This window comes from Cyanistes caeruleus, chromosome Z, assembly GCF_971803275.1.
Source record: "Cyanistes caeruleus chromosome Z, bCyaCae1.hap1.1, whole genome shotgun sequence".
NCBI classification, from domain to species: Eukaryota; Metazoa; Chordata; class Aves; order Passeriformes; family Paridae; genus Cyanistes; species Cyanistes caeruleus.
Window position 1 is genome coordinate 4,666,789 of NC_141732.1, and position 21,670 is coordinate 4,688,458.

The 21,670-nt window shown below is 43.9% G+C and overlaps 1 protein-coding gene across 17 annotated transcripts in view; it reads right to left on the reverse strand.

Moving 5' to 3' along the window:
• ZNF462 (zinc finger protein 462) overlaps positions 1-21,670 on the reverse strand; it is an 89,316-nt gene that overhangs the window by 27,330 nt on the left and 40,316 nt on the right. For 5 of the 17 annotated variants that reach the window (XM_086866982.1, XM_086866985.1, XM_086866983.1 and 2 more), the window contains exons 3-7: positions 15,906-21,451; positions 14,868-15,032; positions 13,011-13,114; positions 9,692-9,810; positions 5,376-5,567 (exon numbers count right to left, since the gene is read on the reverse strand). In XM_086866982.1, coding sequence (XP_086723108.1) covers positions 5,376-5,567; positions 9,692-9,810; positions 13,011-13,114; positions 14,868-15,032; positions 15,906-21,451 — 6,126 coding nt within the window. The remainder of the gene's footprint in view (positions 1-5,375; positions 5,568-9,691; positions 9,811-13,010; positions 13,115-14,867; positions 15,033-15,905; positions 21,452-21,670) is intronic. The other 12 variants (XM_086866988.1, XM_086866989.1, XM_086866997.1 and 9 more) reach the window with 8 other exon arrangements.

Here is a 21,670-nt window from a genome sequence, read left to right on the forward strand (position 1 = left end):
ACAATCCATGGTATGTGTTAAAAAAAAAAAAAACCCACAAAAAAACCAGGAAAACCCAAAAATCAGGGTAGTATGTCCAGCCATATGGAAAACCTGCCTCTCTTCTGAAAGGTGGAAGGCAGAATCATGACTCACTGGCACCAGATTAGTGGATTTTCTTGAAATGGTGCCTTGATGCCCATAGTTCTCCTCTCATTCTGGTAGTACATGAAATTGCTTTAGCAAAACCAGCCAAAGGCCATCTGCAGCCTTCAGGAGTTCATCTGTGAGGCAGCACAGAAGAAAGACACACAGTCTGATTATCCAGTATCTTACTTTGAAAAGTGTACAGAAATGGGAGGGGATTTACAGTTCTGGAACAACAGCACAAGAAACAAGACTTAGTCAAGCAGTTTTGTGCCCAGCCTAGCTCTGGCAAAGCAAGCAGATGTATTTATATTTCAGTCTCTAGATGAGGCAAAGTTATTTTCCACTGGCAAAGGCTAAAGTTCAGGGAAAAAAAAAACCAAAAAAACTGGAACAGGGCACTGGATGTTTCACTTAGCAGTTTTCAATGCATTTGCTGCTGCAAGTAATTAAATTTAATGAAGATGTTGACATACCATGTACTGGGAGACTCAAGAAATCTTCTAGTTCTGACCTTACACGTGTTTTGTGATATGTGCTGGTATTAATGATAGATCCTGTTTGGTTTGCACAACCGTGAAAAACATAATTACTGAGCTTCAAGGGCACACAAAAAGTGTGCTGCTTTCTACAGATCAAGAACTGGTGGCCAGTAAAAAGAAACGGCCTTACACCCCAGCACCATGACTGAGGAAACATTAGAAACTACGTTCAGACCTGTTTAGCCTTGCACTTTGCTGCTGTATTTTGACAATTCAATATTCTTAAACACTAAAATTTTAAAAAGCTGTAATTTTGATTTACTGCACACAGTCTTGATACAAGGAAATTTATGAGGCTCCAAATCTGCCAGCCATATGAATAAAGAGCAGTGCTTTGCTCTACACAGCATGGTTAGGTCAAAGGAGTTATTTTCAAAAAATAAAGGGCTACTCCAAAAATCAATATAGCAGGCAGGGCCGTTTAGGGTAGGTGTTTCACAGGCTCTCAAGAAGCTTTTGCTGTGGTTGGAGGCACAACGTGAAACCGCTCATCAATCTGTTGAGTCACTCTGCTTTACAGACTTTATGACAAGGGGTTGAGCTCGTGTGTCTCTCCAGTTTGTGAGAGGAGGGCAGATCACCACCTCCACAGCCCCTGAACACAAGCACACATTTATAACAGCACTCACACAAGCACAGTGTCTGTGGCCATGTGCTCTGCCCTCCGCTGATGATCCTTCTGCACACAACTCCTGCTGCTGTTTGGGTTTTCTCACGTTCAGCCACACAACTTTTGTGTCTCTGCCTCAACTTGCAGCTCCTTCTTATGGAAACACATGGGAGCACTCCAAGGTGTTGCCTTGGCAGTGCAGATTTTGGGATTCTACTGCCTTGCCCTCAAGAGGAGCAGAGCTGGGAACACTTACCTGTGACACACAGAGCCCCACAGGATGACACCACCATCAGAAAATCCCAAAAACCCATTCTGGCCAGACATTAACATGAATGCAAGCTCTTATTCTCACACAGGTTGAACTAATACAGAAGCAGACCTTGTGAGGAGATTCATCCAGTCCTCCTAGCAGTTTGTAGTATTTCAATTTACAATTAACTTTTGCTGCTCAGGTTCTCAGAACTGTTAAAGAACACTTTAGTGCAAATCACAAATAAGTAAATTCAAACAAACAAGCCAAACACTCATGCAAATACACAGCAAATCCCCACCATTTCCTTCTTGCAAGACAAAAAATACCTGTGAACTATCAGGAGGACAAAAGAACATTTTACTGCAATGGCAACCTCACTGTGTGAGCAAGAGCTGGACACTACAAACCTATAACCCCTATACTATGAAAACCAGAAAAATAGCACTCATGACCAGTATTTTCTGGGCTTTTTTCTGACTGTTTGTAAGAAGAACACACACAAACCAAAATATCATTGCATCCCCCCCAAAAAACCCAGAGTGCCTTACTTCTGGTTAGAAGAGGATACAGTGAAAACAGGTTCTTTATATATTAAAATACTGCCCAGCAGGCAAAGATGGGTACAATAAAAAAGGCAGGATCCTTGAATGATGTATTTGTAAAAAAAGCCTTCTCTGCTGACTCATCAAGAGTGACACCATCACCTTCTTACACTACTGCCCTGAGAGAAGCACACACACTCTGACTGTTATTAATTGGACTGAAGAGGTTTTTATGTTTTGGAATGACAGCTGCCACTGGAATTACAGCTGGCAAGGATGAGTCTACACAAAATGTTGAGCACCTTACTCCACTTTAGCTTCAGTTCCAAGGAAAGTCTATCAGGCACCCCAAAACACCTCTGGGATGGGTAGCTGAGTACTCCAGGTAAGTCTGCTGCTACCAACACAGAACTGAGAGAGATGAGCCACAGAAATCTAAAATGCATCGACCCCTTTTAATGAATGGATGGATCTAAAAGAACAAATGGAATGTTCTAAGGAAGGCCCTCCAGGGAATAATTTTTGCAGGGAAAAGAAGCATCATGAAGTTCCACTGGGCTGCTGTCCCAGAGCAGCTCTATTCAGACATGCACTCTGCTACTACAATTCAGCATCTTTCTCCCTCTGCTACATTTTTACAGAGCTCAGCAAATGACAAGCTCTGCCAGCTCCCCAGATCTCCCCAAGCCACGCTCCTGTATTTCCTGCTCCAACCACAATATTCATCCCCAGGCAGGAACAGCTCCTTTCTGCAGCCATTTCAATTACACCAGCCTGCTGCACGCACCTGTCAACCTACAAAACAAGTTCCCTAACAATGGGACGCAGCCTTTTGTCCACCCCAGCCCAGGTTCAGTGCTGCATCCCTGGTGAATTAACTTTGATCACAGTTCACACTGCAGGTTATTCATACACACCCACAGACAAAAAATACAGCCACTCTGCACCATGTGAGCCCTTCCTAATACTCCAGCTGGACCTAACACTTCCTATTATTGGGACCTGTATTTCATCTAGTCCTGCACACCACCTGCGACTCACAGGCCTGGGCCAGAGGCAATGATTTATTGCCTTCTAAAAACCCAAAAAACATGTGATGCTGTAAGAGCAGCCACCATTAACCTGATCTGCAGCCAACTGTATAATGTGAAAAAATTACTTAGAGCAGGTTATTCTTTCCTCAAGCAATGCTGAAAATGCTAACACCATTATTGTAACACCTGTACTTGTCTGACCAGCTCCCCAGTGGGTGGCTTCTATTATTGTCAAAGTGACTTAACCATTAACCCCGTTTAAAGATGATCTAGCTAATTGGGACAAATTTGGCCTTGGTCTCAGGCAGTAATACATATCTAGCTAACAAAGCCAACCCAATGAAATGCTGTTGTTAACAGAGTCATCGTTTTAACTACTTTTAGGAAGAGCTCTTAAAGCCTCAAAATTATCCTCTATAGGCTTCAGCAGACATTCTGAATTTTAACTCCACTAATCAAGAGTTTGAGCTCCTAGGACAAGCAAAATAAAAATAAAAAAAAAAAAAAACAACCAAAAAAACAAACTGAACCATCCTTCCCAAAACCGAGTATTGTCCTTCTGTTATCTCTCCACACACCACTAACAAAAGACTGCTAACACACATGAGAGGCTAGGACAGCCACTGAAAACTATTCTCCACTTCTTAAGTCAGTAATGGAACATTTTATTTTAAAAGCAGAAAAACAAAACAAAAAAACAACAAAAAAAAGCAGTAGGACACATCTCAAGATGTACTCAGCTTGTTGGCTTAGCTTAACTAGCACTAGCAAAAAAACAGTAGTTGCACTGTTCCAGACAACCCATTGACAAAAGGTTGTCTGCAAGCAGCTGGTCAAAATCTCTTGTTAAAATCTCTGATTCTGACCCAAAGTAACTTGCTAAATCACAAAAATATTTTGGTGGGTTTTTTTTTTTTTCCCCTTCAATAATGTATTGCTATGCTGATTATTTACTTCTTTCAATTCATTTCAGCAGTTTTCTGAACTTCTGTTCTTTCAGTCTCTCTCATTTCATTTTTAGTTTTTTTGGTTGTTTTTTTTCTGGTGAGAAAGAAAAGGAAAACAGGAGACCAAAAATGCTACAGAATGATCACTGACAGTATTTAACTCCCATCCTTAGCTCACCAATATCCCAAGCAAAAAAGCAAACAACAAAATTCCTGCTGTTTAGCAGCTAGAACCACTCAAGCTTCTGGGAAAAAAAAAAAAAAAAATATTTTCCCCTCTTCTAACACTCCTTCCATAAATTCCAATTGTTTGAACATCTGCAGATGTTCTCCTTCCATGTCAATGAAACTCAACCAGGAATTAAGGCTGGGGATTTTTTTTTTTTCTTTTCCCAAAGAAGAGATCTTCTCCTAACTGACACCAAAAAATGCCTCATAAGCTACTACTCAAAATAGCCTTAAAAGTTTTCTGTGATACCCCACACCACCTTGTCTATTTCTCTGTTTTCTCTTTCCAAGCATCTTCTACACACCCCTCCAGCACATGGGGGTTAACAGCTTTCAAAAGAAGCATTGAAAAGGAAACAGTGCTCCTCCCTGCAGCTGAGTATCTGAAGGTGCTTTTTTGTGTCCTCTGTACAACAGACAACAATAATTACACTTCCTACTATTAGAGGTTCACACTTTAAGCTTAATCACGTGGTTTCATCAAAGTGCTCTACTCATGAGATTAGATATCAGGAAAGAATTGTTCCCTGTGAGAATGGTGAGACCCCGGCAGAGGTTTCCCAGAAAAGCTGTGTCTGCCTCATCCCTGGAAGAGTCCAAGGTGAGGTTCAACAGGGCTTGGAGCAACCTGGGATACTGGAAGGTGCCCATGGCAGAGGGGTGAAAGGAGATGATCATCAAGGTTCCCTTTCCAACCCAAACCACTCTATGACTCTATGAATATAAAGGAAAATCAGGAGCATGGATGGAATTTGAAGATCCCTTTCCCACTGGCTATGAATAGAAATTATGACTCTGAAATATCTTCTGCAATGTAAATCTCTGCTAGCAAAGCCAGCAGTGACATGTTCCAAAGTCAGCTGGAGCAGTGAGGGAACAAATTAATGTGGTATGAATTGGTGAGGACCTAAAGCAGATCACTTCCTACAACACCAAGTTTACTCTTGGTTTTGATGCAACTTCTGGTTTCCTCTTAACCATCAAAATGAAGATGCTTTTGGTGCAAAGCTGCCAGCTGCAATTTGGTTGGCAATAAAAATATTAAGCGGCACCTTAGACAATGAAATTCTTGCTCTGAGGCACCTCTTACCATTAGAGTCCTCCACTTCTTCAGCAGGAGTGTGGTTCTTGGAGGTGTGGTGGGCGTGTGAGGCTGCAAGGTTGACAATGCGGGGTCTTGGTAGTGTCAGTGCTTTCCCATGCACTTTCAAGGAGTGCTCTTTCAGCTGGCTGATTGTCATGGTGGAAAATGAGCAGGAGGAACATTTGTAGGCATGTTCACCTGGGTGAGCGAAATACAGGCAAGTCATCAGCTCACAAAAGAAACAAAATGGGGCCCTCACACTTCTCTTACTGAACTTGGCAGTAAAATTCCCATGGACTCTTCAGCGAAAGACTGATCCCAAAGGACACAAGCTAGGCATGTCTCCTTGCTGGAACAGCCTGGAGTCAGTGGGTGTAGACACCTGCTTTGGACCAAAGTATCACTTTCTGGCAACTGCAGATCCTTGTACAGCGGCTGATGTCAAGAAAAACAGAGACCAGACTTTCAGCATGCCTGTGTTGCATGGTATGGGAAGAAAACAGACTCTGGGATGAAAATGGAGTAACTTAACCACGGCACTTCCAAATTTGATTGGGAGCACAGCAACTGGAGATGGTGAAGTCGTTTGTTTCTGCATGCAGCACATCCAGCGTCACTATTAATCAAGCAAGAAGGACACTACAAAACTCTAACAAAGGGCCCTCCACAAACAAAAAAAAAAAAAAAAAAAAAAAAAAGAAAGAAAGAAAAAAAAAATGTAAAAAAAAAAAAGTGTGTGGTGTAATCACATTTGGGAAAGGTTACAGTTTTCCTTATGAAAAGCCATCAGGCAGCATCAATCTTCACATAGGTGGCAACCAAGCCAAGGCTGGTGGAGACGGCACTGCCAAGTACAAAAGGGTGTATCTACCAGGCTGTGTGGAAGTGTGTTATGAGAAAGCACTAAAAGAAGTGAAAGAACAGAAGTAATGCACAGTAGTGGATTTAATTTTGAATACATTCCAAGCCATAGAGACAGCAAACAAGGGGAAACAAATCCTGATACAAGATTTGTTTTGCACGGAGGCATGGAGGCAATTGGAACACAAAGTGAAACTGTCCCAACACAAACAATGTGATATTATATACAGGTGCCAAGTTATTGTTTTGCAAGTGCCACTTCCATGTACAAGACTAACACTGGCCACATATGAGTTGTACATAAAGTGCCAAAACTAATACAGGAGCGAAATATTCATGAACAGTAACAGAAGAACGAGAGTTCTGGTAATGGATGAAGCAGAAAAAGCTTTCCACCTCTTGACAAATCCAGCAAAGAAGGTTCTCAAGCAGCACTATTTCCCACACCAGAAATAAGTGAACCAAAAGAGAATATCAAAACACACGTGTTTGCAGCCATTCAGAGTAAGCACACCTGAAAGAATTAGCAACCACCCTCGACAAAAACTCCCACCCATCTTCCAGAAAAACCATGCTCATCATCAGGACAAAACACAAACTCTTAGAACTCCCTTTTTTTGGTGCATCTGAAAAAGAACAGATCACTCGAAGAGTCTGAAGCGGTGGAACAAAAAACTGCCCTGTTGTGTTTTCCCAAGTGTCATTCCTCACCTGTGCATTGCACCAGTTACATATTTCCTCTTTACCAACAGAAATACATCATTTCCTGAGCAGCACCCACAACAAGTTGTTCCATGGACACACAGTAATTCATGGACAAAAGATTACAAAAGGTTACAAGAAACCAGTGGGATACAGATACAGACCATCATGGCTTTGTCAGTGTAAGAAATCCCTGGGTGACAATGTGCACCAACCAACTGTTAACTTAAAAGCACCACAAGACATTAAAGCAAATAAAGGATGATTACATACCAAGCAGCCTAGACACACTAATAAATATGCCCACTATTCCTTTCCAATGGACTTCAAAACATGAAAGGATGTGTCTGACTACAGAGGAAAAGCTACAGTTTGGCCCAACTGAAGTCTTCTGCACTTTTTTTGATTGCTAGCTTTGCATCTCATTAAGTGATCATATTTATAATACACATACAAATAAATAAATGTAAGCATTTATGTAGTGGGTCTCAACACTTGATATGTACTCAAAGCACATTTCTGTACACAGAAACTGAACAGGGCCAATGCCATCACCCATTTCTGCATTTCCAGAGTAACTGCTGATTAAGAAATTGGTAACAAGTATTCCTCCAAAACACAAGAAGAAAAAAAAAAAAAAAAAAAGAAAGAAAGAACAGGTGAAAAAGATCAGATGAAAACAACAGAGAGCCCATTTAGAGAAACTGTAAACTGTTCTGCTCCATGCCAAAGGAGATGGCACACACTGGATGAAAAACAAATGCCAGAAACACTGGTACCAGCTGTCACACAAGAACGGATTTTGTAGTTCACTGAATTTTGATCCATACCCAGAAAATGAGGGAGAGAGGCAGACTGAGTAAAACACTTCAGGATTTTAAGGACTTTTAAAGATTTCCAGGAGATTTCAGGAAAAATTCAGAAGGAGTGAAGTTCTAAGTTCTAAATAAATGGATAATGAGACAACTGAGAATTGGAAAAAAAAAATAAAAAAAAAGGTAACATAAGAGAGGTTCAGAGAACCAGCATCTTATTGAAAAACTGGGGAGTCTGAAGAAGTCAGTAACACATATTTCTGAACTGACTGACTCAAAGCACACCAAAGCAAAGCTCTGACTGAAAAACATACAAGCAACTTTTCTGTGACGTGACCATTCATTTGGTAGAAATGGGACTGAGGCAGAAACATATCCATAAGCCTTTGGAAACCCTATTACCCAAACCATTGTGCAAGCACTATCTAGGCAACCATGAAATTGTGTTCTTGCACAATGCAAAACACGGCCCTTTCAAGGGGTGTCCGTCCACTAAACCAAGTTCAGAAGCATGAATTCCTATAAATAAATCAAAGAATTACATGAAGAGAAGTGTGAAGTAAGTATTAGTTGCATGGTAAGTTTGGGTCTAACAATCTGGCAGGGTCAAGCAAGGAGCCCAGCTGCATGACAGCATAAAGAAAACATTGCTTTATGATTGGTGAAAATTAAGAAGCATGGCTCCTCCATACAGGATGTGGGATTCTGTGAACTGGAACTGCTGCATTCAGTTGGATTTCCTAGAAGGGACAGAATACCATGGTCTTCCCATACAAAAGGAAGGTGGCAAAAGTTAAGCTAATCTATTTTATCCATCCAAGCACAGAAACTGGCATAAGCTCTGTGAAACCCAAAAAAAAAAGACAGGAAACAAAGGGCACAAGACCATCAATCCCTCCTATACTTCTGTAGATGAAAAATGCCTTTGGGTCAATGGCAACAATAATTTTATTTATTTTTGTATCAGCAGACAGCTACAATTTTCTCCCCATTTTTCCATCTTCCTCCTCCACCCCAGAGTATATGACTTTGAGTAAAAAAGTAAGAGAAAAAGGTACATAATTGTGGTCCTTTTTATCAGAAACTCCTGTTCAAGAAGTTTCTACTCACAACTTTTTAACAACTGGGCTAGTTTTCAGGTTTTCAGACTGGTCACTATTCTATTATTTGCATCAGAGTGCCTGTGTGGATTGCAAACCAAAGGATAACCTTCCAATGCAGGATGTGTGGCAGTACCAAAAGTCTACAGCCAAGGAATAAAGATGAGGAAATCCTGAGTCTCACTTTTTAATAGTCAAAGGTGCAACAATTTCAGGTGACCTACTCTGTATGACACATCACCTTCCCAATTCTCATTCCTCAGAAGCGTATCTTGCTTGCTTGTATGGATTCCGTACTGAAATACAGAGATTTGCAAGAAAAATTTCCACGTTTGGTAATGCAATTTTGATATTCTCAGTCTGCTGCACACAGACCTGACTCCAAATTTTCACAGGGTTTGGTTTTAACATGAAAGCCAGCATGAGACTCTACGAAAAACCAAGGTGCTGTTCACAGTCTTTTTCCCAGAGTCACCTAAAGCACAAGCATAAATATAAAGAGCAGGGTAAAGCTCACTACCAATTTCGTTATGTCATCTATGGTATAGGCGATGAAATCCACTCGGAGAAAAGCAGAAATAAGGAAAAAAACATCATTCATATAAAAGAAAAGAGAGGAAAAAAGTTCTTGAAGTACCCATCACTTTAAATCCTTGCCCTTCCCATTACCCAAACTTCCACTTATCCCAACAGGTTCCATTGGCTGGCCAGCCACGACTGCAGCCTTTGGAAAAATCTTACCCACTTCTGGTGACAAAAACACATGGTTCAACCCAGCATCTGTCATCAGCCACAAGAACACACTGGGCCATTTCAGCTGCAAGACTGAGAGGGAACAACTTACCAGCGTGAGCCTTGAGGATATGGGTTTTCAGGCGGCTGTTGTAGGAGGACTTGAAGGGGCAGAGCTTGCAGCGGAACGGCTTGTGGTGTCCATGGTGGGTCTGCATGTGGCGGTCCAGGCTTGAGAAGAGACAGAAAAGGGAGACAGAAAAGGGTCAATTGCTTCAGCTGTCCCTTCAGAGGCAAAGCAAAGCACTTCACAGCAACAGCAGAGCGAGTAAGGATCCTCACTCACACTCTCACACTCTCTCTTCAACAAATTCAATATTCAACTATTGGTCTGCTTACACAATAAAGTCAAATCTAATGTGCAGGAAAGGAGCAGAGCTGACACCAATTCTGTTTGTACAGAGAGCAAGCCACCTAAATAAACTTATAGAGCCAGATTAGTATGAATTAAGTTATGTATGATCCAAACTGAAAGGACCGATTGAAGAAGTATGAAACAGGCAAGAAATTGTTCTATTATATTATCATTAAACAATTTCTCTCCTGCCAAACATTTCTTGTGGATATATTATATATATCCCCTCTTGTCCTGTTGATCAAGGATAAAAAAAAATTTTTTTTTTTTTTTTTTTGGTTTTTTTTTTGTTGACCAGCTTTACTGAGGAAGGCTTCTTTAGGTTACAGCAGCAAAAGCAGATTAGAGATCCTCCTCTGGGGAGGGTGCCAGCAGGCTACAGTTGATGAGTTCCAGGATTAAAAGGCAGCAGAGTTTCAGAAGCAGCAGAGTAGGAGATTCTACATGAAGCTCAGCAGGAGAAGGGGTGGCAAAGACCAGCCTCTTCAGGCTTCTTTTCTTCAGGGAAAAATGGAAGTACCAACAGCCTGAATACTGCGAAGTGATCAAAAACTGCTCTCGACACAATTTGTCCTAACAGCTCCGTAAAGTTTGGAGGAGAAAAAAGGGATGTTTCCCACATTTTCTAACAGAAGATCAAATTCATTCTGACTGAGTGAATCCTGCAGAGCTCTGCAGTTCCTGTGCTGTGGCTGACAGACATGAATTCGCTGTCTCTGGGTGGCAGGCAGGTAGTCTGAGCCCAAGGTGTCAACATTTCCAGTGCAGCCTCTACTTTGGACACATTTATGCTTTGTGACCTCGTCTTTGCTTGAGTCATCTCAAGCATGGTGATGGAACAACAACAACGGGGCAGAGACACTGCAGGAGCTGCAATTTGCCAAAACTGTCCTCCACCCCCCACCTCAGTTCTAGGTGTATTTCAGGCGTAGCTATTTTGTTTGTCCTAAATTGTCCTAGTCTTTTACAGAGTATCAACATGTAGCTCAAATAGCAATTGTTTCAGCCCTGTCACACTACACAAGATTTCACATGATCTTTAGTCCCACACTGACAGGAGCCTGAGCCAGAAAATCCCCGTTTATGAGAGCCAACACTGAAGCCTGTGTATTCAAGCATCTGATAACAGCAAAAAAATAGAAAATGAACTTGTATCTCCTCTCAGGGTCACTTCATACAAATACAACTTAGCAGAAATCCAGGATGGAGTTTGGAACAAGACAAAATGCACAAGTGTTCTAGAGAAATAGGAGAAAACATCTCCTAAATGAGTAAGGCTTTGAACACTTGCAGTGAATACTTCATAGAACAAAACTTGTTTTAAATAGCCTCCAGGGAATGAGATTACTTAACAATTAAAGCAGACTGCCAAAGAGGTATGTAATACATATTAAGCTATTATAAACATATATACCTTAAGGTATTTGACATGGCAATAATTAAAACTATATTCACAACCACATGGTTTGCCAGCTGCACTCTTCCAAAAGGAGGTATTAATGTTTTTGGTCATATTTGGGAGACTAGTGGGCTGTTTAAACATTTGGTTTGGTTTCCTTCAACAACTTAATCTCCCAGGAGAATAATTGCATCAGAAACAAAAATAAAAGAAGAAGCAAACAACTTCAACAACAGAGACCACACCTATTATCAAGTTAGGTGGTGAGTTCTTCCCTGCCATCCAGCACTGTTTGACTTACCCATCCCACAGCTCCTGGGACATGACTTACCCTCAGCAGGAAACAGAGTGACTAGGCACCAAACTCAACAAAAGTCTGATTGTTGAGGCAAGTTTACCAGGCAAACAACAAGCCCTGCAGGGGCTCCCCTCACTGTCAGCCTTGCCAAAGCAGGGTGGGATACACCCAGCAGCACACATCATTCCCCCAAGTCCATCTCCTACCCCTGGCTGCTCAATCCTGTGGACCTTTCCAACTGTGGCACCAGTTTGCAATGCCGTGACACCAGCAGAAACCTTGCTTTTTTTAATACAAGGAACTAAAAAATGTCTTCCGCACGCATTTGATTCCGAAACGGTGACATCAGCACCAAATTTAGGAGTAGTGTGAATGCCTGCATCAAAAGAGTACCTGGATCTGTCTTCTTTTGTTAAAACAGTGAACAAGCAGCTCTGTCCCCAGAAATTAAGAGGAAACATAGATCTGTGAATCAGGCCCAGGGTGCCAGTGGAAAATTTATCATAAACTCCAATTTTTTGGGGGACACATAAATTTTTATTATTTATTTATTTTCATTATTTTATTTATTTTTATTAAAGGTTTTATTATATTTAAATTAATAAGTATAATAATAAATAAATTAAAATATTTTAATATTTTATTACATAATTTATTATTTTATTATTAAAATTATTTTTTAAACTAACAAACTTAAAGTCAAATCTCGGGAAAACAAATGGTAAGAAATCTGACTATTAATAATGTATCAGACAAGGAAGCAGGATGAGGGAGTCGCTCCTGGTATGAATTTGAAATATTTGTGGACTGAAATTGCATGCCATAGTTAAGAAAAAAAAATCTGATTTAAGGTAAGCCTGTGACACTGTTTTAACATTAGAAATGAAAACTCAACCCACAGAGAACTGTACTAATTACAAACGAGGTAATTATATGCAGCAGAAGTTTCTTAAACATGGAAAATTAACTCTTCTTGGCTTGTTAAGTCTCATGCATCTGACAGGAGAGGTGCATAAGTGGTGGGCTGCACTGTTTGCCTACTGAAATAATCCTTATTCTCTGGCTTGCATGCTTCTCTCCTACATGCAAACAGAAGGCTAACACGAATTCAGGAAGATATCAAGGTGCAATCCTTCACAAACAGCAATTGTAATGGGCAAAGATTTTGCAGTGTGGAAACTACGTAAACACCACAAGAAAAGTGTGGCCCCATGTCAAGTCAAGCGAGCTCTTCCTCAGTGCCAGCCCATGAAACAGCACTGCTAGCTGGTGGTTCTTTAGGAAACAAAAAAAAAAGCAAAAAAAAAGCCAGAACTTACTTGTGCCTGAAAGCAGAGACAAAGGAGCAATACTGGCAGCTGTACTTGTCTTCCCGGGCAAACATGGCCAGAGCCAAGTGACTCCTCTCGTGAGATCGCAGACCCTGCATAGACATCAAAACCCGGTCACACTGGCTGCAGTGGTAGCCCCCAGGCCTGGCTTCATCTTCCAGGGATGCTCCATATTCAGCTTCTGCAAATTCCACCATGCCAGGGTCTTTGGCTCCCTCAAAACCCTCCATCAAAGTTGTGTTTGAAGGATCTTCAGCTTCCTGCTAAAAAACACATATCCCCCCCAAAGCCATCAATTCTCTCTCCCTTCTGCCCCTCAGTCTCTCCCCTGTGCTCATCAGACTTCTCACTGCGTTATTTCTCTAAACACATCCACATCAATGGCTTTCTGAAAAAAAGACCTAATCTTGGGAGGGAAAAACATTAATTAAATCTGTTATATACACGCATGCATATGTTTAAAAAAAAAAAATCTCACTCCTTGATCAAGTTTGTCTCAGATCATCCAAAAAGACAAGAAACTCATCTTTCAATGGTCTTGCTGTGAGAATCTTCTAAACTTGATCATGTAATAATTAGTAAGTTACAGAGAAGTTAACTTTAGTTTGTTTTGCTCTAGCTGACTGTAGCTACCCTGCAGACTAATAATACACTGTCTACTCTTCAGTAGACTTTGTCCATCAGTGTTGAACTCTCAAAAAATGAGCTGGTACACTAAGACCCTAGAACCCTCTAAAAATATAGAGCAAACAGAAAAAGTCCTTTTTTTTTTTAACTCTCCTTCATAACTTTCCCATTTCTAACCAGAGCATGCATTTGTGCAGCTACTTAAATACTCTGTAAGAGGCACTTCCAGCACATTCTTTAGGCCATGGTTTTCAGCTTTTGTTCCCTGATGCAAGATTTTATTTACTCAAAAGGAAGCACTGACCCTACACAAGCATCACTTGAGAAGTGAGGAGAAGAGGGAAATTACTCTTAGGAGGGAAGCGTCTGAATCTGTCAGGAGTAACAGGCAGGAAGGTCAGGAAAGTGGTAGGGCAATGAAAGCTGTCTCAGGTAGCATGAGCTAGGCTGTGGAGGACACGGCTTCCCCACAAAAAGCAGATTATGTCACCAAAATAGGCCTGTCTGTCAGGCAGCAGGAGCCTCTGACCAAGAGCTAATTCCCACAACCTTGGTGCCTTTTCACTTCCCCTGCTAATAAGCATCCTGGAAATCAGACTTTGGAACATCACCTCTCCTTGTGGATGTCCCAGGACATCCACACTTTCCACAGGGAGAAAGGAACAACACTTTTGCCCCTAATCACCTGCAAGGGAATCACTGGCTCAGCTGGCCACTGAGAGTTTTGTTTGGAGCCAGTGTGCAAATTCCATGTGGAAGGGTGTACCACAAGCAGCTTCGCACGTTTGTATGTGCACACTTCCTAAAATAAAAATCACACACACATATAGAAAAAAAACCCCACAAAAACAAACAACTCTTCTTTGAGCTTAACTAAGCAGAAACATAGCCCATTAAGTAGCTGAGAGAAAGTCTCCTGCCCATAAACCAAGCCCTTTGGTCATCACCGACATCAACTCCTTTGTGGCTGAGAAGAAATGAGAATTAAAGACTCTTCGTGCCCCTGGATCGAGAGTGAACAAAAGTTAAAACATCTTGAAATGAACCAAATGCACTTCAGAAGCTTAGTGTTAGATTAAAACATCATGCTGAACAGGAATGCCCGGCTCAAAACCCATTCAACTTCACAAGAGCCCTCCACAGGTTATCAACGAGGCCTTTACGCTGAACAATGCAAGCAGTTTCAGTCACTTTCAGTCACCTTTAAGGAATTCTTACCTTTACAGTGGCTGACACAGAAGAGACATTCCCATACTGGACATGTTTGCGGAGGTGATTACAGATGGCTCGAAGCGTTGGATGGACTTCCACACAAAATTTGCATTTGTAGCCAACCACCTTCCTCTCCTTGAGCTTCGAAACATCTTCCAAGTGTCCAAAGGCCTGTTTGAGCACACAAGCATAAATCACTGAAGCAGGCTTTGTTTTCAGGAGCACAGACCAGACTTTAGACCTGATGTGATACTTGATGTCCAGAACTGCAAGGTAAATTTCCCCTGAGATCATTAATTCCTACAAAGTAAGTGGACAAGACATCTATGCAGAAGAAACACTCGGTTTATGGCTAACAGTGGTCCTCTAGAAAACCATTTCAGTTTAGCCTGAAACTGTGCCTCCTCCTCCTCCTCCTCCACGACCCCAGAACCTCCCCAACTTCTGTGCAAAGCTTTTCCTACGCAAGTGTATTTTTTCCAAACTGAAGCAGAAGGAAGGGGGTAAGTGGGCAAGAAATAGAGAAATAAATTGGTCCTCTCCTTATGAGGCACTTGCCCAAAGCTCCTGCCATAAGACAGATTCATGTTATGCTAATCCTAAACGCTCAGTGAGAGGAAGGACTGAGAGAGAGAAGGTTGAGAAGAAAACTGATGTGCTATTCAGGGGATCATGGAAGAAGGGGATGAGACATTTTGTAGAGGATCTGCAAGAAAGTACATGGCAGTCTTGCCACAAAAGAACAAGCGACTGTCAGACACAGATGGCCCTCCAGAAGTGTGGGAGGGAGGAAAGAAGATGAAGAAAATACTGAAGGAAGCGGTAGGAAGGAACAAAGTTTCCTACAGAACCTAGGGAGATGTGGTGGATGGATGAGGAAATTAAAGCAGGATGTGCAATTGACTTAAGGAGCTCACTGGCACTCTGAGTCACTCATTAGCCTGTGGTCATTTGGCTGTCCAAGAGAACATGCAAGTGGGCATTGGTGGGCTGCCTGGTGGGGAGCAGGGGGCAGAGAAAGAGACCAGACACACAAATCCTTACCCTCTCTTGTTTGAAATCTGCAAAAGCACCATCTGCATATTTCTGCTTGCTCAAAAGCTGCTTCCTTCTCTCCTGACGTTTGGCACGCTTCTGGAATTCCTCATTGTGACCATTCAAGTGTGCAGTCAGCTCTGCCGTGCTATGCAATTTTGTATCACAGTGTTTGCACTGGTAGACAGGGCTCTGAGAGCGGGTGCCACTTCCAAGTATGGAAAAGTCCCTCTTCAAATCCTTGCTGTGGTGGTCAGTGTAATGCATGCACAGCAGCTCTGCTGTGCTGAAGGACAGCTTGAAACATTTAATGCACCTGAAGGGAAGCCACTCAATTTCCTGAGCCTCAGCCTCCACCTCGGGCTTCTCAAAGTCATTCCTCTCCTCGGCTGGAGCTGGTTTCTCGTGCTCATCAGCATACACAGCAGTGAAATATCCCCCCAGCTTGCTGGCATGCTGCTTCTTAGGGAAAACACCAGGGTGACGCTTCATGTAGTGGGACACGATGCCCTTCTTGCTGAAGGACTGGAAGGAACAGAGCGAGCACTTCTTCTTCTCTACAGCCCTCCTGAGCTCCTCGCTGAGCTGAGGAGTGTCATCCTTGGGAGGAGATGGAATGATCACTTTATTGGGTTTGTCGCTTACTGTCCTGGAGGCTGCCAGGCAGTGAGTGTAGTAGGCATCAATGTCGTGTCTTTTCTGGTAGTGTGCTGCAAGCCCTTTGCGGATGGGGTTGGTGTAGGAGCACAGAGCACACTTGAAGAGGTTGTTCTTGCCCTCTGGCTGCGCCCGAACGTTGTTATGCTTGATGCGGTAGTGTCTTGCTATCCCCTTCCGAGTGGAGCAGAAATATTTACAGAGCTGACACCGGAATACTGTGTGAGACACTAAGTGAGAACTGGAGAAATGAGGCGCTGGCATGGAGACCTCTCCAACATCCTCAGCAGCGATTTCTGGGGAGGCCTTGATTTCAGTCACCATGTCTGGCTCCACTGAGGCAGACACCTTCGGTGGTGACTGGGCAAACACATCGAACTCGGGTTGATTGTGGTACTTCTCGTAGTGGATTTTCAGCTTCTCAAGGGTTCCGTGGGTGTAGGGGCAGAGTTTGCACCGGTAAGCACCATAGCCCTGCTTGAAAATCCTGCTTGTCTCTTCCACGTCGTTCTGAGCAATGTCAGTCGACTGCTCCACGTCATGCACAAAGTCCTCAGCGGTGACTTTGACTGACGGGTGCCGCTTCTGGTAGTGCGTGAGGACGCCGTGAATGCGTGTGTTAATGTATGGGCAGTGTCTGCACTTATACACGGCCCCTGGGTTAATGTCTATGTCCTGAGCAAAGTCTGCTGCCTTCACTTTCATGCCAGGATGCTTTTTGCCATAATGTGTCAGGAGGCCATGTAGGTTGTTGTACTCAGACTGGCACACTGTACACTGGTATGGAGTGGAGGAGATGGCAGGATTTGCAGAAGCCAGCTGGACAGTTTTTTCATGGGAAAGGCTGGGATCCTCTGTACACTCTGCATCCTGATCCATCTGTGGTGCTGCTATCTGGTCTTCGGAATCCATCCTGACCCCACCTTCATCAGGCTGTGGCATGGTTTTCTCAGCAGTATCCTTCTCCTTAATGATATCTAACAACACAGATTCATCTCCATTCATGGCCCAGGGGTGAAATGCTTGGTAGTGATTAGTAATATCCCAAATAGAAGATGCTTCAAAAATGCAGTCTCTGCATTTATAGGTCTTCATCTCTGTTGGCATCACCAGGGCAGGAGGGGAAGGATCGGGACCTGCCCAGAGTTTGGTTGCCATGTAGGTATAATCAACATAATGCTCAGGATGTCTCCTTTGGTAATGCACAAGCAAGCCACTCGGCTCAGTGTGTGAATAAATGCACCATTCACAGTGATAACCAGCTTCTATCAAGCCATCCAGAAACGCCCACCTCAGTATGGATGTCACCGTGGCCTTCAGATTCGGGTGGTCTTTCTTAATATGCTTCCTCAATGCATAGAAGTAAGGGGATGTGTAGCTGCACTGCCTGCACTTGAGGGCTCTCAGCTTGGACTTGTCCCGCTCGGTGCCCGAGGTGTGGGCAGGCAGGCTGCCAGCTGATTTCTTCTGGCCACGGTCACAGAGGCTCCTGATGGTGGCCGTGTGCTGCCTGATCACATCCGCGTTGGCTTTGAAGTCGCGATGCTTCTTCTGATAGTGGATGAGCACGCCCTTGACGGTCCGGTTCCCGTAATCACAGTGCTGGCAGAAGAACATTTCGTTCTCGGGAGGGTTCACGGAGGTCTCGGACCCGCCACGGCCCAGCTGCTGCATGGACACTGGTGGCCTCTGGATGCCAGGTGGCAGCTCCCCTGCCCGCATCATGGCCGCGGTCGGCGGGGCCTGCCTGATGTACTTGGCTGTGACCTTGATCTCCGGGTGCCTCTTTTGGTAGTGGACGAGCACCCCCACGACGGAGCGGTTGCTGTAGGAACAGTGCTTGCAGTAGTAGAGCTCAGTGGAGAGCTCTGAGGGTGGTGGTGGGGGAGGAGGTGGCTGGGAAGCCAAGCCGGACAGTTTTGGGGAGATGGGAGCCCCCAGCTCAAACGACATTTGAGCGAGGGCAGAGCCCCTGTCAACAGAGACGACACGCATGGTCTTCTGGATTCTGAAATACGAGGCCTTTTCTTCGGGGTGCTTCTTCTGGTAGTGCACCAAAACTGAATGCATGTTAGGGCTTGCAAATGAACACACATCACAGTCATAAACAACCACAGTGTTGACTGAAGGTTCCTTCTGATTTTCACATTCAGGACTGAAACTCTTGGTGGCACTTTTGTTAAAACCAGCTGGCACACCGGTTCCGCGAGCCACAGGGGTGGAGGTTGCCATAGTTTTTGGAGCAGAATTCAAGATCTCTCTCAGCGTCTGAGACTCTGTGTTCAGCCCTTCTTGCTGCTCAACGACATAGCTTGAAAATATCATTGCATTGTTAATTTTCACCGTGGGATGCATTCTTTGGTAATGTGGCATCAGGCTTCTAACATTTGGGCTTGTGTAAGAGCAGAAGCGGCAGCGGTAGATCAGATCGGAATGATCAAAGTTCAGTACATTCATAGCTTCAGGATGATGCTCTCCATAATGCTGCTGCAGGTCTTCAAAATTCGTGTAGTCAATGTAGCACTCCAGACACCGATACACTGCACTGTGATCATTGGGATCCAGGATGTACCTAAAGCTGAATTTAATGTAGGGATGCATTCGCTGGTAGTGGGTGCTAACGCTCCTGGCAGATTTGTTGCTGAAATCACAGTGTTTACAATAATAAAGCCTGCCAGAGTCACTGAACTCCGAATTCTCGTTGTTCTGGTCGGTACCATACATGTTGGACTGGCTGCCCAGAACAGAGGCATTAGGGCTCTGATGGTCCTTCATGCTGACAGCAGAGTAGTAGTCCTCCTCATCCTCAGACAAAGTGAGCTCAATCTCCGCCCCGTTGGTGGAATTGTAGTCATGCTGCATGCTCCTGAAGCTCGCCTCCTTCTGGGAATCATTAGCCTCTCTGCCCCACATTTGCTGGGGTGCGTAAGAACTGGAAACCTCTATCATCGGTTCTGTTTGCTCTTCTTCTCTGTCTAACTCCACCTCTATCTCCACCTCATTGTCCTCTTCCTCTTCCTCATCATCCTCTACATTAATCACAGCATCCTCCTGCTGTTTGTTTTGGCTGATCTTGCTCTGCAGGTTGCTCGCTATTTCATCAATTCTAGTTCTCTTTTTCACGGGAGAGAGATCTAAAGGGAAGTCATTTGAGACCTTCCTAGGGGCTTTTGCAACGAAGTTATTTTTAGATGAGAGCCCAAGGATGGAGGTCTGGCTCTTCTTCACGGTGCTGGCAGAGGGGTGAGCATCTGCCTCGCTCTCCTGCGGTGTGTTTGATGGCGGCCCATCGTATTTTGGCAAGTTGTCACAGAATGAATGCTTGTGCTGCTGATGAACTCTGAGGCCTTTCAAAGTGGTGGTGGAATAGTTGCACAACGTGCACTTGTAAGGATGCTGTGAATGGGGCTGGGGTGATTGCTGCTGCTGCTGCTGCTGCTGCTGCTGTTGCTGCTGCTGCTGCTGCGGTTGCTGCTGCTGCGGCTGCGGCTGCACAGGTTCCATCATCCCAGCTGACTTCCTGCCATTGATACTCCCACTCTCGTAAGACACCGTGCTGTCGTTCAGGGACGAGGCAATGCTCTCAGCCTGGGAGTTCATGGTGTCCCAGTCGGATGTTGTTCCCGTGTGACACTGCTTGTGGGCACCGAGCTTCAGAGAACTCTTGCAGGTGAAGGGGCACTCGTCACACTTGTACACAGCTGTCTTCCCAGACAGGTGGATGTTCTCGATGTGACGGGAAATACTTCGGCGGTGCATCGTCAGGAAAGGGCAGAAAGGACACTGGAACCTGTTCATGTATCTTCTGAAGGGAATTCCCTTTGTTTCCAATAGTTTGTTGCCATCAGATCCCATCAGCTGCTCTGCAGACATTCCTGAGGTCTGGTGATCCATGGAGTTTAAGCCATTCTCGCTGTCCATTTCATTTAGCTCTTCATCTGAGCTGGAGTCATTTAGCATACTGCTTGTTTCCAGGTCAGCAGAAGAATTCGTCATATCAGCAATTCCATAGCGGGATCTGTCAGACAAATTAACCATGCCCGAGTTGTGAGGTGACTTAGGCTTCATTTGAGGGTAAGACACAGAAGAAAACTTTGAAGATGTAGAAGAGTTGGGCCTGATAAGTGAATTGCCCATAGATCCCCTGAAGTTTGAGACATTAGCACTCGACATCTCACGTCCTGTTGTGTTCATGGACATGTAATTCGAGTTTGGAGAGGCACTCTGGGCACTCTTACTCTGCACCTCGGGTGCGCTGGTTCCGTCCTGCTGCTGCCTCAGGCTCGACAGGATTTTCACCATGCTGCGGTGCTTCTTCATCATGTGGTCACACCAGCGCTCCCTCCGAGGTGTCTGGTAGCTGCACCATTCACAGCAAAAGTTTCCCCTAGACTTGGTCAGGGGCTTGACCATCGACTCCAAAATGCTCCGCTCCACCACCTCTGCCGGCAGCTCCTTGCAGGGTTCCTGCACTGGCACAGAAGCAGACGTTGATTCAGACACAGCAGCAGCAGCAGCAGCAGCAGCAGAAGGAGCTGAACTCTCTTTCAGGTTGTTTTTGTGATACATTTTCTGGTGCTTAATAATCCTTGCACGCCTGGGTGACTTGTAGGTGCAGAACTGGCAACTGAAAACTTTACCAAACCCTTCATGCATCATGATGTTGTAATTTAGGGAACTAGAAGCTGGTGGCCCCACTGAGCTCCCCCCAGCCTGTGCTCCATGAACCTTCCGTGTGTGCTCTATGAGGAGGTTTTTGGAACGGAAGTAACGCACACAGAACTTGCACTGGAAAAACTTGCTGGTTGGTTTAGGATTTGGAGCCATATGTTGGCCATAGAAAGTCTGGCTCTGGCTATAGTAACTTCCAGTCCCCATCTGACTTGTTGCATTTTGCCCTAAAATGAGAATTAAGGTGTATATGTAAATCAATAAAATAAAAAAAGCTTTTCCTCCACCCACCCTGTATGGTTAAGAATGTAACCACATCCTGAACTGACAGCAACCATTCCAGGATTCTCTCACTCACTTATGGTAGTATCTACAGACCTGGCAACAGTCAGAAAAGTGACCATAACGCATAATTTCTGCATATAAATGATTGTGGTGTACAGTTT